A 21564-nucleotide genomic window follows, 5' to 3' on the forward strand; every position below is an offset into this window, starting at 1 on the left:
AGTTTCAATTTCAGTGCTTGTGATTGGTCTGTTCATATTTTCTATTTCTTCCTGATTCAGTCTTGGCAGGTTGTGCATTTCTAAGAATTTGTCCATTTCTTCCAGGTTGTCCATTTTATTGGCATAGGGTTGCTTGTAGTAATCTCTCATGATCCTTTGTATTTCTGCAGTGTCAGTTGTTACTTCTCCTTTTTCATTTCTAATTCTGTTGATTTGAGTCTTCTCCCTTTTTTTCTTGATGAGTCTGGCTAAAGGTTTATCTATTTTGTTTATCTTCTCAAAGAACCAGCTTTTAGTTTTATTGATCTTTGCTATCGTTTCCTTCATTTCTTTTTCATTTATTTCTGATCTGATCTTTATGATTTCTTTCCTTCTGCTAACTTCGGGGTTTTCTGTTCTTTTTTCTCTAATTGCTTTAAGTGCAAGGTTAGGTTGTTTATTCGAGTTGTTTCCTGTTTCTTAAGGTAGGATTGTATTGCTATAAACTTCCCTCTTAGAACTGCTTTTGCTGCATCCCATAGGTTTTGGGTCGTTGTGTCTCCATTGTCATTTGTTTCTAGGTATTTTTTGATTTCCTCTTTGATTTCTTCAGTGATCACTTTGTTATTATGTAGTGTATTGTTTAGCCTCTGTGTGTTTATATTTTCTACAGATCTTTTCCTGTAATTGATATCTAGTCTCATAGCGTTGTGGTCAGAAAAGATACTTGATATGATTTCAATTTTCTTAAATTTACCGAGGCTTGATTTGTGACCCAAGATATGATCTGTCCTGGAGAATGTTCCATGAACACTTGAGAAAAATATGTATTCTTTTGTTTTTGGATGGAATGTCCTATAAATATCAATTAAGTCCATCTTGTTTAATGTATCATTTAAAGCTTGTGTTTCCTTATTTATTTTCATTTTGGATGATCTGTCCATTGGTGAAAGTGCGATGTTAAAGTCCCCACTATGAATGTGTTACTGTCGATTTCCCCTTTTATGGCTGTTAGTATTGCCTTATGTATTGAGGTGTTCCTATGTTGGGTGCATAAATATTTACCATTCTTATCTCTTCTTCTTGGATCGATCCCTTGATCATTATGTAGTGTCCTTCTTTGTCTCTTCTGATAGTCTTTATTTTAAAGTCTATTTTGTCTGATATGAGAATTGCTACTCCAGCTTTCTTTTGGTTTCCATTTGCATGGAGTATCATTTTCTATCCCCTTACTTTCAGTCTGTATGTGTCTCTAGTTCTGAAGTGGGTCTCTTGTAGACAGCATAAATATGGGTCTTGTTTTTGTATCAGTTCATCCAGTCTGTGTCTTTTGCTGGGAATATTTAATCCATTTACATTTAAGGTAATTATCGATATGTATGTTCCTATTCCCATTTTCTTAATTGTTTGGCGTTTGTTATTGTAGGTCTTTTCCTTCTATTGTGTTTTTTGCCTAGAGAAGTTCCTTTAGCATTTGTTGTAAAGCTGGTTTGGTGGTGCTGAACTCTCTCAGCTTTTCCTTGTCTGTAAAGGTTTTAATTTCTCCATCAAATCTGAATGAGATCCTTGTTGGGTAGAGTAATCTTGGTTCTAGGTTTTTCTCCTTCATCACTTTAAATATGTCCTGCCAGTCCGTTCTGGCTTGCAGAGTTTCTGCTAACGTTATGGGGATTTCCTTGTGTGTTATTTTTCCCTTGCTGCTTTTAATATGTTTTTCTTGTATTTAATTTTTGACAGTTTGATTAATATGTGTCTTGGCGTGTTTCTCCTTGGATTTATCCTGTATGGGACTCTCTGTGCTTCCTGGATTTGATTAACTATTTCCTTTCCCATATTAGGGAAGTTTTCAACTATAATCTCTTCAAATGTTTTCTCAGTCCCTTTCTTTTTCTCTTCTTCTTCTGGAACCCCTATAATTTGAATGTTGGTGCATTTAATGTTGTCCCAGAGGTCTCTGAGACTGTCCTCAGTTCTTTTCATTCTTTTTCCTTTATTCTGCTCTGCAGTAGTTATTTCCACTATTTTATCTTCCAGGTCACTTATCCATTCTTCTGCCTCAGTTATTCTATTGATCCCATCTGGAGTATTTTTAATTTCATTTATTGTGTTGTTCATTGTTGCTTGTTTCATCTTTAGTTCTTCTAGGTCCTTTTAAAATGTTTCTTGCATTTTGTCTATTCTATTTCCAAGATTTTGTATCGTCTTTACTATCACTATTCTGAATTCTTTTTCAGGTAGACTGCCTATTTCCTCTTCATTCGTTAGGTCTGGTGGGTTTTTATCTTGCTCCTTCACCTGCTGTGTGTTTTTCTGTCTTCTCATTTTGCTTATCTTACTGTGTTTGGGGTCTCCTTTTTGCAGGCTGCAGGTTTGTAGTTCCCGTTGTTTTTGGTGTCTGTCCCCAGTGGCTGAAGTTGGTTCAGTGGGTTGTGTAGACTTCCTGGTGGAGGGGACTAGTGCCTGTGTTGTGGTGGATGAGGCTGGATCTTTTCTTTCTGGTGGGCAGGTCCACGTCTGGTGGTGTGTTTTGGGGTGTCTGTGGACTTATTATGATTTTAGGCAGCCTCTCTGCTAATGGGTGGGGTTGTGTTCCTGTCTTGCTAGTTGTTTGGCATAGGGTATCCAGCACTGTAGCTTGCTGGTCATTGAGTGAAGCTGGGTGTTGGTGTTGAGATGGAGATCTCTGGGAGATTTTCGCCATTTGATATTATGTGGAGCTGGGAGGTCTCTTGTGGACCAGTGTCCTGAACTTGACTCTCCCACCTCAGAGGCACAGCAGTGACTTCTGGCTGGAGCACCAAGAGCCTGTCATCCCCACGGATCAGAATAAAAGGGAGAAAAAGCAGAAAGAAGGAGGATAAAATAAAGTAAGATAAAATAAAATAAAGTTATTAAAATAAAAAATAATTATTAAGAAAAAAAAATTTTTTAAGTAAAAAAAAAAAAAAACGGACAGATAGAACCCTAGGACAAATGGTGATAGCAAAGCTATACAGACAAAATCTGACACAGAAGCACACACATACACACTCACAAAAAGAGGAAAAGGGGAAAAAATAATAGATCTTGCTCTCAAAGTCCACCTCCTCAATTTGGGATGATTCGTTGTCTATTCTGGTATTCCACAGATGCAGGTACATCCGGTTGGTTGTGGAGATTTAATCCGCTGCTCCTGAGGCTGCTCAGAGAGATTTCCCTTTCTCTTCTTTGTTCTCACAGCTCCTGGGGTTCAGCTTTGGATTTGGCCCCGCCTCTGCGTGTAGGTCGCCGGAGGGCGTCTGTTCTTCGCTCAGACAGGACAGGGTTAAAGGAGCAGCTGTCTCGGTGCTCTGGCTCACTCAGGCCGGGGGGATGGAGGGGCACGGAGTGTGGGGCGAGGCTGGGGCGGCAGAGGCCGGCAGGATGTTGCACCAGCCTGAGGCGCGCCATGCGTTCTCCTGGGGGAGTTATCCCTGCATCTCGGGACCCTGGCAGGGGCGGGCTGCACAGACTCCCTGGAAGGGAGGTGTGGATAGTGACCTGTGCTCGCACACAGGCTTTTTGGTGGCGGCGGCAGCAGCCTTAGCTTCTCCTGCCCATCTGTGGGGTCCGCGCTGTTAGCCGCAGCTCGAGCCCGTCTCTGGAGCTCCTTTAAGCAGCGCTCTTAATCCCCTCTCCTAGCGCACCAGGAAACAAAGAGGGAAGAAAAAGCCTCTTGCCTCTGACCGAAGCCGGAGCCTCAGCTCCCAGCCCCGCCCGCCCCGGCGGGTGAGCAGACAAGCCTCTTGGGCTAGTGAGTGCCGGTAGGCACCGATCCTCTGTGCGGGAATCTCTCCGCTTTGCCCTCCGCAGCCCTGTTGCTGCGCTCTCCTCCACGGCTCCGAAGCTTCCCCCCTCCGCCACCCGCAGTCTCCGCCCGCGAAGGGGCTTCCTAGTGTGTGGACACCTTTCGTCCTTCACAGCTCCCTCCCACTGGTGCAGGTCCTGTCCCTATTCTTTTGTCTCTGTTTATTCTTTTTTCTTTTGCCCTACCCAGGTACGTGGGGGAGTTTCTTGCCTTTTGGGAGGTCTGAGGTCCTCTGCCAGTGTTCAGTAGGTGTTCTGTAGGAGTTGTTCCACGTGTAGATGTATTTCTGGTGTATCTGTGGAGAGGAAGGTGATCTATGCGTCTTACTCTTCCGCCATCTTCCCCCTCTCTCGGATTCTGAGTCTTGAGTGTCTATCAGACTTTTAAGATAACCTTTTAAATCCCCTCCTGCTCTGGCATTGTGTTTCAGTGAAGGATATAAAGCTCAGATCCAGTAAAAAAAAAAAAATTGATATTGGTGTGACACTTGTTCCTTTTGTGTGGTGGAATTCATTCTCTAAACCTCATCACCGTGAATTATGTGGAGGAAAAAAAATTGAGGCCAGTGATATTTGATGTCCCTCTGTTTTTTTTTTTTTTTAAATTGTAAAAACAGTTTTTAAAATTCCAGATGATAGCCTAAGTATTGGTCCTAAATTAAACTTTTGTGCACATAACTAAATACTGTTTACATCTAGGTTGTTACTGAAATCAGCCAGACCTGGGCAACCATGGAGTTCTCTTACGAAGTTCACTCTCGGACAGGCATTCTATTACTGAAGTTTGATGAACAATTGTTTGAAACTCTAGAGCACAACCAAGTAAGATGGATATTTTTATTACAGATTTTTTCATTTTAAATTACGATTTTAGATTTTTCCCAAGTTCCAATACTCAGTATTTCTTTCTTCATTCATTGGGCATCTGCTTGTACCAGGCTCCAGGCATAGTACCATTTGGGCTCAAAAAGTATGAACACTTGTTCTCAAGGAACTTGCACTTGAGTAGGGAGACAGAGACAAGGTTCCAAAGGGTCTTGTAAGGTGGTGGTACTTGTGCTGAACCTTGAAGGATGGGCTGGTATTCAACAAAAAATGGTGATCAGAAAGGGGTGTTATAGCAAAGGGGAGAATGTTAGTGGCATCTTGGAATGCCAGAAAGTACCTGCCATTCAGAGGTAATTTAAAGAGTTTGGTTTCCTTAGAATATAGATTTTCTTGATAGGAGTAATAAAAAATAAGGCTGGAGGGACAGTCCAGAGCGCAGCCTATGTGGTCTTGAATTCTAAGGTTATGAGTTAGCATCTCTTTGGACATGAGACATAAGAAAGATGAAAGAGACAAACTATTCAGAGGAAATAATAACAGTAGTGTTATTATTATTAGACATGGGGCACTTAGGAAAGAACCTGCTCTGAAGAGATGATGTTCTATTATTTTTGGTGTATTTAAAGTGAGGGACATTGATGTAAAGGTGGAAAGTCTGACCTAGAGCTCAGTGCAGAGGTTCAGTCTAGAAATGTAGTTTGGAAGGTCATTTTTGGTGTCTTGAGAATTGATGAGCTAGATAATGAGACGTAAAGAAGATGATCCAGCTGAGAATAGAGCTTTGGGAAAGGCTGCGTGTAGTGAGCAAGAGCAGGAGACATAAAGGAGGCAGAGAGAGAGAGAGTGGGCAGAGAAATCGTAGAAAAAGAAGACTGTATAGTATCATCAGCAATCACAGGATAAGTTTCTCCTACAAAGGAGAGTCGACTGTCATGGAAACAACCTAAGCGTCCATTGACATATGAATGGATAAAGAAAATGTGGTGTATATACAGTGGAATATCATCATTCTGCCATAAAAAGAAGGAAATCCTGCCGTTTGTGATGATGTGGGTGGATTTTGAGAGTATTATGCCAAATGAGGTAGTTCACTGAGGAAGCAACTACTGAATATTCTTGCTTATATGGGGAATCTAAAAAAGCTGACCTTATACAGGGTAGAATGGCAGTTACCAGTTTCTGGGGCTTTGGGGAAGTGTGGAGGTATTGGTCAAATGGTCCGGACCTCTGGGTATAAGATGAATAAGTTCTGGGCATCTAATGTACAGCATGGTGACTGCAGTTAACATAGTATATTATATGCTTGAAAGTTGTTAAGAGAGTAGATCTTAAATGTTATCAGCACGCGTGCACACACACACACACACACACACACACACACGGCAGTTACATGGGTTGTGGAGGTGTAAATTTACTGTGGTAACCATTTCACAGTATATACATGTGTCAGATCATCACATTGTACACTTTACACTTACACAATGCTGTATGTCAATAATATTTCAATAAAGCTGGGGGGGGGGAAGAATAGTCAAATGTATTAAACACTTAGAGATGGAGGAGGATGAAAAGGAGCTGTTCTCAGTGACTTCCTGGAATTTCAGTGTCAGAGAATGATGGGAAGTGCTCGCTGAACTGCACGACCTTAAAGCAAGGCTTGGTGTTAGGAAGGCTGCCAAGTTTGGTAGTAAACTCAAAGAGGAGGAAAACAGGAGCTTAAGGGCTTAGCAAACTGGAAGGAAGTTTGTTTCGTATTTTCAATATTGAAAAAGAAGACCCATAACCTTAGGATGATTCACAGGCAGAGACCCCAAGAAGAGTGAGAGAGGATGAAAGAATAAAGTTTAATTCCTAAAGCTGCACCCTGGTGCACAATATTTTTTCCTGCCTTCCAAGAGACACGTGGCCTTCTTCTAGAAGACGCATTACATGTAGTTGCTTATATTTGTCTTTTTCCTTTTGGAAAAAACATGTTATTATGTAATATTTAATGCCATTAATTCACTCACTTAGCAAATACTTACTGAATGCCTGTTGCATGTATCGTGTGCTAGGTCCTAGGAATCCAGCAATAAACAGAAGAAGTGTGCTCCCTCTTGATGCTTACAGACTACCAATTTAGATGGTATTTGAAATTCTTTGCCTTTCTTTTAGGTTCAGTTACAGACTCTGCTTCAAAGCAAGTATGTGGAATATTTCATTGAGCAAGTCATAAGCTGGCAAAACAAATTAAACACAGCAGATTCGGTCATCTTTACTTGGATGGAAGTACAGCGCACTTGGTCTCACCTAGAAAGCATCTTTGTTTATTCAGAAGATATTCGAATTCAGCTTGTGAAAGATGCTCAGAGATTCGGCAGAGTAGATGCTGAATTTAAGGTTCGTGGAAGAAAGGCTGTTTTCTATCCTAACAGCTTTGTCCAAACAATATAAAAATCTTGTAAAGAAACATGATTTGGGGTACTGTATTTATGAAAAATATATGTGTGTATTTGAATTTCAGGAGACAAGGTCAGGAAACTTGTCTGTGAAGGGTCAGATAGTCCATAGTTTAGGCTTTGTGGTTGTATGTGGTCTCTGTCACAACTCAGCAGGGCTGCCATTGTCCTGTGAAAGAAAACATAGACACTACATAGACAGATGGGTGTGGCTGTGTACCAGTAAAACTTTATAGACACCAGAAATTGAATTCCGTATTATTTTCATGTGTCACGAAGTATTATGCTTGTTTAGATTTTTTTCAACTAATTAAAAATGTAAAGACCATTCTTAGCTTCAGGCCGTACAAAACCAGGCAGCAGGCCACATGTTTCCCAGAGGCCTACACCAACAGTAAGGCCTGGGAGACAGATTCATCTTCATGAAGTAAGAGACTGAGGAGGGGAAACCAGTAACAAAGTTATACTATCAGTTACTGGTTTGTTTCATAAGAGCCACAGAGAACACATGGAGATGTACATATAATAAATGATTTGAGAGACTTTAAGCAGAGAATAATGGCTTTACTTTTTATCTAGAAATGGGGATGAATTATTGTCGTCTTACTAGCTAAAGCAGAACACCAGAGGAATTCTATTTTATTTAACTTTTAAGGAGGAAAGAGTGGGTAGATTGTTTCATATTCATCTCATTTTCCAATGTGAGTGTATTCTTTAAGATTCTGGTTCTCTGTCTCTCTATTTTTTTGTGCGTTTGGTTTAGAAGAGAGAAATTCTGCCTGGACCCAGAGTGGTGGTAATGTCTATCGAATTTATATTGATAAAAACTATGTGATTACACTTTGTTTTTGATGTTCATCTAAAAGTTTAAAAGCAGAACAGACGTGGTGTTAGAAATCTCATTTATCTTGCTTTCCCGTAGTTTGATTGTTTTTCACTTTTTAATTCCCTAAATGGATGAAAAATTTAGAAAAGTAATTTCTAATATCAATGGCTCCATGTTTTACTTTTGCTCAGGAGTTAATGTTCAGGACAGCTAAAATAAAAAATGTTTTAGAAGCAACAAGCAGACCTAACCTCTTTGAAGAACTTAAAGATTTACAGTACAGGTAAGAATAAAACTACAAAGTGATCAATTTGTTATACTTCTGAGATTTCTTTTGAATATCTAATAGTGTTTAACACCAAGTTATTGTACGAACAACTTCTACTAAATTATAATTTTGCTTATAGTTATCTAGTTGCCTTATACATATTAGGTGGTACATACATTTTGTGAGTTAATGTAAACAGATCCAAATAAATTTCTGTCTTCCAAAAAGGAATATCATTATAGTAAAATTAGAATATCCTATCATCAAGAGAATCAGCATGGTTGTTTAATCAATTCTTTTATCAAAGTATCCTGCAAATATTTATTAAGCAGCTACTGTATGCTAGGAACTGGGATTGCACTCATTTTAAGTCCTTTATTTTGTATATAGTTTAATTATACTAGAAATTATCCTTAGACAGCATGTTAGTATTTTTGAAATCCTTGTCCTAAAGGGCATTTGTAGTTTTTATATAAAATTATACAACAGCTAGTGGTCATAAGAATTTTCTGGCTTTTGATTACAAATGGGCAGATCAGCCACTAAAAGAAGAGCTTTGTGTGGAATTGTGATCACTTTTCATTGCAAGGCAGAGGAGCCCTCTAGATAAAAATATATATCACATACAATTATTTCATAATCTGGAAGTTTTTTAGAAAGAAAGTTGGCCATAATTTTAAAAGTGTGGATTTCTGCAGAAGTTAATTATTAGTCAGTAATCTTTGAGGGTTTTGGGGGCTCTGCTTCTGGGTCATCTCTGCTCTGCTAAGAAAATAATGTGGAAATGATTCTGGATCTTATGACTCTTCTGAAAACAAGAGAGAGTTGAAGGTGCTTGTGTTTTGTAGACATTCAGTGGGAAAAGGAAGACCTTAAACCAATTACGTGTTAAGTAAAGCATTTTGTGCTCGAGGCGAGTGATGCCAAATCTGGTCTTCTCTCCTGCTGATGAGAGGTGTCATTAAAAGAAGGGTAAAAATGAACTTACCTACAAAGCAGAAACAGAAGTAGTTACAGATGTAGAAAACAAACTTATGGTGACCAGGGGGTAAGGGGGAGTGGGACAAATTGGGAGATTGGGACTGACATATACATACTACTATATATATAATAGATAACTAATAAGGATATACTGTATAGCACAGGGAGCTCTACTCAATACTGTGTAATGGCCTATATGGGAAAAGAATCTAAAAAAGAGTGGATATATGTATATGTATAACTGATTCTGTTTTCACTGTACACCTGAAACTAACAACTTTGTAAATCAACTATACTCCAATAAAAAAATTTTTTTAAATGTCCACACTTCCCTTCAAAAAGCAGACAAGTGATAAGTAACATCAACTTAAGTCTGATCTATATTTAGTCTCAACTAACGATGGATGTGTGTGTGTTTCTCCTCCCACTTGGCATGACTTGTACACGAGTCATGAACAAGACGATGATGTCAAAGAGAGGGAGGTAGGCTCCGTGTTAAATGGTGAGCTTCTTGTGGTGAATGGACAGATGAGAGGCTCTGGGTTTTGGTGACGTTTTAATAAATGAATGGGCAAGATATGCTTACAATGATTTTTCATTCCTTCCTGCAGGCTTTCTCTTTGTGAAAAAGCTCTTGCTGAGTACCTGGAAACCAAGCGTGTGGCTTTTCCGCGCTTCTATTTCATCTCTTCCGCAGACTTACTTGACATTCTCTCAAAGGGAGCTCAACCTATGGAGGTAAATATTTGTTTTTGAGAGTCTCATATTATCCTATGTTAGCTAAGGAATGTCACAGTTTCTTTATCATTGTCAAATGCCACCTACCATGTCACATGTGCCAGGAGCCAGAAAATATGCAGTAAGAATTCTTAATGCAGCAACAGAGGGATGTTAGAAGCAGTGCTCAAGGAACTGGGAAAGGTAACTGCCTGGTTCTCAACACAAGGAAGGGACAGCAAATGTACAAGGCTTAGGGCCCTGCAAGAAGTTAATGGAAGAAACACTGGCTCCAAACCCCCAGAATTCTGGGACAAGGACTGGAGCTCCATTGCCTGGTTTGCAGCTTTCCTGGGGGAGACTGAGTCACTGGGAATGAGATCATGGCTGGTACCTTCTTACAACAACCTTGACTCCAGAGTAACCTTCATAGTTGAAGCTGGACTAGGCTTCAGTGCTGTCAGAGGTGTATTGGTATATTTTCATCCTCTACCTAACACTCTAATTTTCTCCTATCATTTCAAAAATAATGTAGCACCCATGACAATATGTAAAGCAAATAAAAACAGCTCTTACCTTTTGTAATCTGAGAGCACAGATCAGAGACCAAGCTTCATGCAAATCCCAAAGCTCTCCTTCCTCTAAACATTTAGTGGATGTTGCCTTTCATTATATCTGTTCAGTTGTTCACATCCATTTAGATCTTAGAATTGTTACAACTGACATAGGCAGTTACTCCTAGACTTGACCATATATCACAGATTATTTTGACGCCAAAGGTTGTGCTTTATCGTTGTGGATTTGTCTCCATGTTCCTGCTCTAGGTATTTTTCTGCCATTTTCTTTGGAATATGTGTCACCTAACACTACGGTTTCCTGAATTCTGTTCTCTGGACACAGTATTTATCTTTTCTTTTTTTTTTTTTTTTTTTGGTACGTGGGCCTCTCACTGTTGTGGCCTCTCCCGTTGCGGAGCACAGGCTCCGGACGCGCAGGCTCAGCGGCCATGGTTCACGGGCCCAGCCGCTCCGCGGCATGTGGGATCTTCCCGGACCGGGGCTCGAACCCGTGTCCCCTGCGTCGGCAGGCGGACTCTCAACCACTGCGCCACCAGGGAAGCTCCCACAGTATTTATCTTGATTATTTCTCTCTCATTCATCATTTCTCTTTGGAGCTAAATTCAGATGGATGGCTGTTCTTGCTGTCGGAAATACAAGTACAATCTTGCTATGAAGAGCAAAGTTGTTAGTCAGCTTCGGCAACATTTTCAGGATTACCACTCAGGTATCATTCTGTATATTTATGCTAACTCCCAGATGGCTTTGTAGATAAAATCCATCTAATTAGATTGACTTGGAATCCAGTATCTCCATCTCTCATTTATGTCAATGACATGTAAATTGGATGTTTTGGGTTTTTTTTTTTTAAGTAGTTTAAACATGGCAGTTACTACCACGTTTAAGCTTCAGTAATCTCCTGAGAACCTCCTCGTGACTGGCAACTGGACCCTCTGCCCGGGGTGATCATATGAGATAGAGGATGTCATGTTCTATTCCAGGTACATGTTCCTAAACACTTGCAAATCTGAAATACTTAGAATCGTGAATTTTCACTATGTAAATTAGATGCATAAATCTGTAAGTGGGAACATGGCTTTTCTTTTATATTCTTTAAACATAATAAACACATATGTGACTGTTTTATTGAACAGTATTAATTATCCAGAATATAGACATGAAACAGTTTTATCTTTCTACAATTATTAAGCTCAAATGTGCCCTGCTGAATGTCTTTACAGTGAGTAACAGGTCCCTTTATAACATCTTGGATAGGTACTGTAATGCTCCGGTCCCTTTTTATTATTAAAAATTAAAGAAACCCAAAGCAACGCAACAAGATCTAGTTTAAAATTCCAACCTCACCTCTGTGTCAAGACCAGACTTTTACATAATGAACTTGGAGTTGGATCTTTTATTTCTCCTCCCTGTCAGTTTACCTTGGGGAGGAAGGAAGGGTGTCATCTGTCAGTCATTGCCCTTTCTTAATGCATATTCCTGCTTCTCTGTTTGGCAGTGGCTGTCGACCTTGACCCTTGACAGCCAGTACCCACATGCTGGGTCTCTTGTGGAACAGAAGCAAGTCCTCAGGGGGCAGGGGGAAACCCCCAGGGGGTATATATTGCAGAGACAAGTCCATCTCAGCACTTCCAGTTCTTGCCCTTGGCAGTGTAATCCATCATTTGTTATATCTTCTTCCTCCTTTTCCACCTAGACAAATGTCTGAAGTAGGGACACATCGCAGATTCACTTGCTGCGGGCATCCGTAGTTTCTGTTAGTGATTCTCCAACCCCTCTCACTGGACAACTTAAAGGGCAGAGGTGGGGGAAACAGCCCTTCACCTTGAAGCCCCAGGAGGAGTGAGGCCAAGCCAGAGCATCCTCCTCTGGGCTGCTAAATCACAGGTGTGAGGATGTCCACCTGTCCCCCCCTCCTCCCTGCTGTACTTTCCCAGAAGGGGTGTATGGAGGCAGATGATGGTAAGGCATCGAGATGTGTCTTGTCAAGCCCTGGAGGGACCAACCTGTCCTCACTCCTGTCTGCTGTCTTCAGCGCATGCACTTGCCCGATGCCTCTTTGTCCTTAATTGAAGTCCTAGGCTGGTGCTGGAGGAGCAGATGACTCAATATACACTTGTCACCCATTCTCTTTATGTCCTTTCAAATCATCAAAAAGTGCTTCAGGCCTTAGACAACCTGTTGGCTCAGGGATATGCATCCCTGATGCCAACATTTTTTTTTCATTATCCTTCCTAAATTACAGGATGAGGTTTTGCTTTTACATATATATATATATATAAACTTAAAAGGTGTACCTTTAAAATCATTCTTTTTATTTTCACAGCATCACTTCAGTATTTCAGAGTGTTATTGTTAATACCAGTGTGACTTTTCGTGGACATCTTCCTGTCTACCTAATTCATAGTGTTGTAATCATAAGTTCTAAACCCCTGAATCTCAGGTACATTTCTCAGTAGTAGTACTAGTAACACTCTTTAATGAATGACTAGGTAATGTAAGACATTAAAAAGATTTTAAATTTTAATGTAGCTGAATATTGAAGTCACCGCATAGAGAATCTCCAAAATGGCTCACAGCCATGCTGATGAATACTAACAACAGTGCTGTCTGTGTTATATCAACAAAAGGAGGTGGGGTATTTCTGCTTAGGAGCTGAAGGGGTCTGGCTTTGCGGCTCCAGAGTAAATGCGGTACACAGTTCTCCTGACCTGCCAGCTTTGAAATGATTCGATTTTTGAAACATTTGACATTTGAGATACATTATTTTGAATTTTGCTCAAAATGTGATTTCATTGAGATCCTTTTGTTACACGAATTAAACGTTGAACAATTCGATTTCACCTCAAATGCTATCACCCTTTTAGGAAAGGTTTGTCATTAGCGAAACTGTTTAGCTGCCTCTGAAGTGCAAATACCACCTGGGAGCAACTTGTTGGGGTGAAGGATTGAAAAGGAGCTAAGGATGAGTTGAGTCATCTAGAGCCACAGTCAGCTTCTTTCCCTGCAGTGGTTCTGCAAAGTCAAGGTGTGATCTCAGCCCTTGGTCACTTGCTGTGGAATAGTTAATGCTTTTAGCAGTTATGCCAAAGGGCCTAGCCTTGCTACACTCTTTCTTTCATCATCAGAATCAGTTTCAGGCCACCAGACACAGCTTTTCCGTCTCTGCCTTTTGTGCTAACATCCTGAATGTGTGCCCTGTACTGTGACGGAGATGACATGGCAACTGCAGCTTGTGGGATAACAATGCAATTGCCCCAGAAAAGATGACGCTTTGTGGGCAGAGGAGTCATGCTGACATCTTGTGAATGACTTGAATTCCTCAGGCCCCCCTCCTCCACCCGCCACACTCAATTTAAGAGTGTTGGTCCAAGTGAGGGTTTCTGCAGTTGATTGTGGAATTTGATCAGCCTGAGTACATCAGCCAGGAAAGTCTGATGATATTACATCCTGTGTTCTATAAGCAGAAATGCCCAATTTAAGATACTTGAGTTGGAATGTCAGAGTGATGAAATCAGTGTGTCTAGAATGCCTTCAGTGGGTTTCAGCTGTTGGTAAGTTTGGTTAAGGTCAAGTTTTAAAGACTTTTCTCCTCCTAGAGTTCACCCTGACCTCCCAGTGGCATAGATTATCTAAAGGACTGAGCATGTGGCTGTGCTGTGTAACTTCCATGGTCAAAATCTCTGGTGGTTACTTATGGAAATACAAACTTAGAGGTATATTTGCAGGATTAATGGTCATGGCGCAGTAGTTATGAAGTTGCACATGATTCAATATTAAAATTCTGTGCTTTCTCCCCCACCTTAGAAAAACATCCTTTTGTGTTTTTCAGTGAAACGAACGTAGTGGTTAAAGTCAGCCTGAGTAACATCAGTTGGCCCCATTGTGCCCTTCCAGGTTGTGATACTGTACCTTGAAATAGCTGACAACTTGGTGTTTTTAGCCACTGGTTCCTTATGACTTGAAAGATCTTTTTGTCCTAGAAGCGTTGGTGCATTTTGTCTTCCTTCATCTCCTATGTGATGATGAGTGAAAGCTTCCCCATGATAGAGATATACTAAAGAATGACACACTTTCCATGTGATCAGCTGCGTTTGTGTTGTGTGACGGGGGGTAACCATGGGCCACATGTGTGGCTATTGGGCACCTGAAATGTGTCAACTGAGGGGCTGAATTTTTAACTACAATATGTTAGAAAAACTGATCTTTGATTCAGTTATTGGAAAACAAGTTTGAAACAACTAGAACGTGACTCTACTTTCGCAACTGTGTATTTTGTGAAACATAAAGACAGATGAAGTATTTCTGATGAAAAATCCAAATTGAGATAAGCTGTGAATGTAAAATATGCAGCTGGTTTCAAAGACTTAAAAATAAGAAGGTAAACTATCTTATTAGTGATTTTTCTGTTAATTACATATTGAAGTGACAATACTTTGGATACATTAGGTCAAATAAAAATACATCAGAATTAATTTCACCTGTTTCTTTTTATTTGTTTTAATGTGGCTACTAGAAAGCCACTGCTGTGGCAGTTGAGGCCACAATGCATTTTCGAAAATGACAAGATCAGGAATATATATATGCTCAGAAATGTTTAATGTTTGCATCAGAAATATCCTTCAGTGGCATTGGACCGAATCTACATAAGAAGAAATCTGCCAACTTGTCTTTTGAGAAATCCCCCAAATTGCAGTATGAGACAGATGGCACTCAACTGATACCCTTAATAGAATGTCAATATTGGCACTTGGACAGGTGCTTGTGAGAAATGGGCTTAATATTAGGTAATAAAAAGAACTTCTGGTCTTCAAGGGGGCAAGTATCTAAGATCCCGCATCCCCACAAGCTCAGTATGTTGCTGGATAGTGCTTCCATTTGATTGTCTCCATGGTAGAGTGAAGGTGCCTCACCATCTGAATCTCAGGAATCAGGGTGATGCAGCTCAGCCCTCACTCATAGTGTGTCACAGCCTTCTTGACATGGATTAGTCCTCCTTAGACAATCAAGAGGGGGAATTCCCTGGCAGTCCAGTGGTTAGGACTCCATGCTTCCACGGCAGTGGGCACAGGTTCGAGGGGGAATCCTGCAAGGTGCACAGTGCAACCCAAAATAAATAAGTAAACCAGTAGCTCTTAGACAATCAAGAGGAAAAAGGCTCAAGATGCAAGTGGTTAGTTGGCTGCATGCAAGAGTGAATGACTTTTAGTTGAAATAAAATCAGTCAAAAATCCCTACTTTTTTATAGTGAGTAGAAGGTTGGAGGGCTCGTAGGTACCTACAGTGGAGGGAGGGGTTGCCCTTGAGTTTAGGTTGCCACTGAGGATGAAATAGGGAAGAGGCAGGAAAAGGAAACTTTTCTGGAGCTAGACGTAATAGGCACATTAGCCATCCATCAGAAGGTAGAATAGTAGGAAAGAACAGAAACCTTGAAATCATGTAGACATGAGTTTAAATCCCGGCTCTGTTGATTTTTTTTTTTTCTTCCTTGTATAGATATTGGAAAGACACAAAAATATTTGGTTCCTTTTTACTTATTATCATAACACTTATTTTGTCATTTTGGGGGTCAAAATGAACACAGCATTAGTATTTTTAGGATCATTAAAGTAACGTATAATTCTTTTTTTTTTACATCTTTATTGGAGTATAATTACTTTACAATGGTGTGTTAGTTTCTGCTTTATAACAAATTGAATCATTTATACATATACATATGTTCCCATATCTCTTCCCTCTTGCGTCTCCCACCCTCCCTATTCCACCCCTCCAGGTGGTCACAGAGCACCGAGCTGATCTCCCTGTGCTATGCGGCTGCTTCCCACTAGCTATCTACCTTATCTGTTGATTATTGACTATGTTACTGCTTTACCTTTCTGAACCTCAGTTTCCTTATATACCAAATGGGGAAAGCAGTAGGTACTATATCTTTGATTTTTGAGCAAGCAGTAAAGCAAACATGTAAAGAACTAAGAAAAATGCTAGCATAGAATATAAAAATGGCCACAAATTCTTCCTCTCCCTTCATCCATGCCATTTCAATGTGAAGCTGCAATTAGCATCAAGGGGTAGAGCTTATTTCTCCATTTGGCTTCCTGTGTGACTTGTTTTGGCCAGTGTATCATTAGCAAGAAGCTTGAAAAGCATTTGTACACTGCGGCTTGCCCTCTTGCTGCTCTTTGGAAACCTGTGGCCACCTCCTCATGAATAAGCCAGGGCTAGCCTGCTGGATGAGGAGAAGCACATGCCCATACCCAAGCCACCAGCTGGACAACCGTCACACACATGGGAGAAGCCACCGATCACCAGTGGACTGCAGAGGTATGAGGGTGCCCAGCTGGGACCAACTGAAAGAACCCAAAAGCCCCGACACAGAATTGTGAACTCTGAAATTGTTGCTTTTTTAAGCCACTAAATTTTGAGGTGGTTTGTTACACTGCAAAAACTAACTGATGCACGTTATATATTCACATAGACATGTCTAAGTACAGAATGTACAATCATTAATATCAAGGACTTTATGTGCTACTGATGTAATATAAAAGATTTTACCTGAAATTCAAAAAAACCCCAAAATGATAAATATCAAGTACTAATCCATGGAGCTAGTTTTTTTTATTTTCTTTCTTTTTATTTTTGTTTTGTTTTTCTTCTTCCTGAAGATACCTTCGTATTAGCTATGCATTGTTTTGACATTCGTGAGTGTGAGAGAACTGGTGAAAATATCATGAGTTGGTGTGTTTCTGAATCTTCGCTAGGCTGAAATACTCTGCCTAGTAATGTGTTCATTTCCCCCTCTTTTTTCAATTTGTACAGATATTTTGTCAAACTCTGACATGATTTTTCATTAGAAAAATACATACATTCACATGATGAGCTAGCTATCAAGATCAAACCTACCAAAAGCCTAAGATTAAAAAGACTCACAGTACTGGGCTTCCCTGGTGGCGCAGTGGTTGAGAGTCTGCCTTCCGATGCAGGGGACACGAGTTCGTGCTCCCGTCTGGGAAGATCCCACATGCCGCGGAGAGGCTGGGCCCGTGAGCCATGGCCACTGAGCCTGTGCGTCCAGAGCCTGTGCTCCGCAACAGGAGAGGCCACAACAGTGAGAGGCCTGCGTGCCACAAAAAAAAAAAAAAAGACTCACAGTACTAAATAATGGTAAGGATGTGGAGCAATGGGAATGTTCCTATCTAGCCAGTGTGATTGTAGATTGGTACAACCACTCAGGAAACCTGTTTGACAATATCTTCTAAATTTGAATATAATAATACATTATTATCCAGCAGTTTCTCTTCTTAGTGTATACTCAGCAGAAATGTATACATAGGTGAACCAAAATATGTGACAAGAATTTTCATAGCTACATTATCCATAACACCCCCAAACTGGAAATAATCCAAATGTCCCTGAACGGTTGAATGCGTAAATACATCGTGTAATATTCATATAACAGAGTACCACATAGCAATGAAGAAGAAAACTGGTGCTATACATAATAACATGAATAAACCTCACTAACATGATGTTGAATGATAGAAGGCAGATGCAAGAATACATATTGTATGACTCCCCTTATGTAAAGGTAATATCCATTTTTTAAAATTTATTAGAGTATAGTTGATTTATAATGTGTTAGTTTCAGCTGTACAGCAAAGTGATTCAGTTATACATATATTCATTCTTTTTCAGGTTTTTTCCCATATAGATTATTACAGAATATTGAGTAGACTTCTCTGTGCTATACAGTGGGTCCTTGTTGGTTACCTATTTTATATATAGTAGTGTCTGTATGTTACTCCCAAGTTCCTGATTTACTCCTCCTCCACAATGTTTCCCCTTTGGTAACCATAGGTATGATTTCAATACCTGTGCGTCTGTTTCTGTTTTGTAAATAAGTTCGTTTTTATCATTTTTTAAAAATTAGATTGCACTTATAGATGTAGAAAACAATTTTATGGTTACCAGGGAGGAAAGGGGAGGAGGGATAAATTGTGAGATTGGGATTGACATATACATACTACTATATATAAAATAGATAACTAATAAGGACCTACTGTATAGTACAGGGAACTCTACTGAATACTCTGTAATGACCTACATGGAAAAGGTGTCTAAAAAAGAGTGGACATATGTATTTGTATAACTGATTCACAGTGCTGTACAGCAGAAAGTAACACAACATTGTAAACCAACTATGCTTCAATAAAACTTTTTTAAAAAGAAAAAATTTAGATTCCACATATGAGTGATATCATATGATATTTGTCTTTCTCTGTCTGATTTACTTCAGTTAGTATGATAATTTCTAAGTCCATCTGTGTTGCTGCAAAGGACATTATTTTGGTTCTTTTTATATGGCTGAGTACTATTCCATTGTACATCTGTACCACATATTCTTTATTCATTCCTCTGTCGATGGACATTTAGGTTGCTTCCATGTCTTGGCTGTTGTAAATAGAGCTTCAATGAACAATGGGGTGCATGGATTTTTTGAATTATGGTTTTCTCCAGGTATATGCCCAGGAGTGGGATTGCTGGATCATATGGTAGTTCTATTTTTAGTTTTTTAAGGTACTGCCATACTGTTCTCCATAGTGGTTGTACCAATTTACATTCCCACCAACAGTGTAGGAGGGTTCCCTTTTCTCCACACCCTCTCCAGCGTTTCTTGTTTGTAGACTTTTTGATGATGCCCATTCTAACCAGTGTGAGGTGATACCTCATTGTAGTTTTGATTTGCATTTCTGTAATAATTAGTGATGTTGAGCAGTTTTTCATGTGCCTCTTCCTCTTGGCCATCTGTATGTCTTTGGAGAAATGTCTATTTAGGTCATACGCCCATTTTTTGATTGGGTTGTTTGGGTTTTTTTGACATAGAGCTGCATGAGCTGTTTATATATTTTGGAGATTAACCCCTTGTCAGTCACTTCGTTTGCAAATATTTTCTCCCATTCTGTGGGTTGTCCTTTTGTTTTGTTTATGGTTTCCTTTGCTGTGCACAAGTCTTTAAGTTTAATTAGATCCCATTCGTTTATTTTTGTTTTTATTTTCATTACTCTAGGAGGTGGATCCAAAAAGATATTGCTGCGATTTATGTCAGAGAGTGTTCTGCCTACGTTTTCTTCTCAGAGTTTTATAGTGCCCAGCCTTACATTTAGGTATTTGATCCATTTTGAGTTTGTTTTTGTGTGTGGTGTTAGAGAATATTCTAATTTCATTCTTTTACAGGTAGCTGTCCAGTTTTCCCAACACCGTTTATTGAAGAGACTGTCTTTTCTCCATTTTATATTCCTGCCTCCTTTGTCATAGATTAATTGACCATAGGTGCGTGGGTTTATTTCTGGGCTTTCTATCCTGTTCCATTGATCTCTATTTCTGTTTTTGTGCCAATACCATACTGTTTTGATTACTGTAGCTTTGTAGTATAGTCTGAAGTCAGGGAGCCTGCTTTGGCTATTTGGGGTCTTTTGTGTTTCCATACAAATTGTGAAAGTTTTTGTTCTAGTTCTGTGAAAAATGCCATTGGTAATTTTTTTTATTAATTAACTAATTTATGGCTGTGTTGGGTCTTTGTTTCAGTGCGAGGGCTTTCTCTAGTTGTGGCAAGCGCGGGCCACTCTTCATCGTGGTGCGTGGGCCTCAGTGTCGTGGCCTCTCTTGTTGCGGAGCACAGGCTCCAGATGCGCAGGCTCAGTAATTGTGGCTTACGGGCCCAATTGCTCCGCGGCATGTGGGATCTTCCCAGACCAGAGTTCGAATCCATGTCCCCTGCATTGGCAGGCAGATTCTCGACCACTGTGCCACCAGGGAAGCCCGCCATTGGTAATTTGATGGGGATTGCACTGAATCTGTTGAATGCCTTGGGTAGTATAGTCATTTTCACAATGTTGATTCTTCCAATCCAAGAGCATGGTATATCTTTCCATTTGTTGTGTCATCTTTGGTTTCTTTCATTAGTGTCTTATAGGTTTTGTAGTACAAGTGTTTTGCCTCCTTAGGTAGGTTTATTCATAGGTATTTTATTCTTTTTGATGTGACGGTAAATGGGATTGTTTCCTTAATTTATGTTTCTGATCTTTCATTGTTAGTGTATAAGAATGCAAGAGATTGCTGTGTATCAGTTTTGTTGTTGTTGGGGTTTTTTTGGCCGTGCCACACAGCTTGCAAGATCTCAGTTCCCCAACCAGGTATTGAACCTGCATCCTTGGTGGTGAAAGCACAGAGTCCTAACCACTGGACCGCCAGGAAATTCCATTGATTTTGTATCCTGCGACTTGTTGAATTCATTAATGAGCTCTAGTAGTTTTCTGGTAGCATCTTTAGGATTTTCTGTGTATAGTATCATGTCATCTTACAGTTTTACTTCTTTTCCAATTTGGATTCCTTTTATTTCTTTTTCTTCTCTGATTTCCCTGGCTAAGACTTCCAAAACTGTGTTGAATAAAAGTGGCAACAGTGGACATCCTTGTCTTGTTCCTGATCTTAGAGGGAATGCTTTCACCTTTTCACCATTGAGAGTGATGTTAGCTGTGGGTTTGTGATATATGGGCTTTATTAGGTAATGTCCATTTTTGAGAGGAGGGACTAGTGACTGACATGGGCCATGAGGATTTTTGGGGGGGTTCAGGTGTATTCAGTTTCTTAATTGTCTCAGTGGTTACAAGAATTTTGTTCACTTTGCTAAAATTTATTACACGTGATTTTTTTAACTTTTCTATTTAAATTTTCAAAAGGTTATTTAAAAACTCAAGAGTTTGTATTGTCAGCACATCTATATATATTTACATACACATGCTAAAAATGTTAAGGAAGAAAATGTTAAGGAAGAAATACAGAATCAGCACTGATAATATAGGTATGTCCAAGTTATATTAATTAGTGAAAAATCAACTTGCAAAATATTATGTATACTATGATTTTATTTTTGGTAAAAGCAAACCAAGCAATACCCAATACCTAGGATTGGCTATAATGGTTTACAAAATTTATAACAAATTTAGTCTTTCTGAATTATATAATTGCATGTTCACTGTTGAAAATTTGAAAAATATGAAAATACTAAAGATCAGAATAACATACTACTAGATGCTAGTTTTGAGTGGTTATAGTTTTTCTCTATATGTC

The 21564-nt window shown here is 39.6% G+C and overlaps 1 protein-coding gene across 1 annotated transcript in view; it reads left to right on the top strand.

Annotated features, from left to right (window-relative positions):
* DNAH11 (dynein axonemal heavy chain 11) overlaps positions 1-21564 on the top strand; it is a gene marked incomplete at both ends in the record, with an annotated part of 314762 nt that overhangs the window by 82323 nt on the left and 210875 nt on the right. Inside the window, 4 exons of the mRNA XM_082661925.1 lie at positions 4504-4626; positions 6787-7011; positions 8088-8179; positions 9757-9883. Of these exons, the coding sequence (XP_082518051.1) occupies positions 4504-4626; positions 6787-7011; positions 8088-8179; positions 9757-9883 (567 nt within the window). The remainder of the gene's footprint in view (positions 1-4503; positions 4627-6786; positions 7012-8087; positions 8180-9756; positions 9884-21564) is intronic.

This window comes from Grampus griseus, assembly GCF_964374135.1.
Source record: "Grampus griseus genome assembly, chromosome: 9".
NCBI classification, from domain to species: domain Eukaryota; kingdom Metazoa; phylum Chordata; class Mammalia; order Artiodactyla; family Delphinidae; genus Grampus; species Grampus griseus.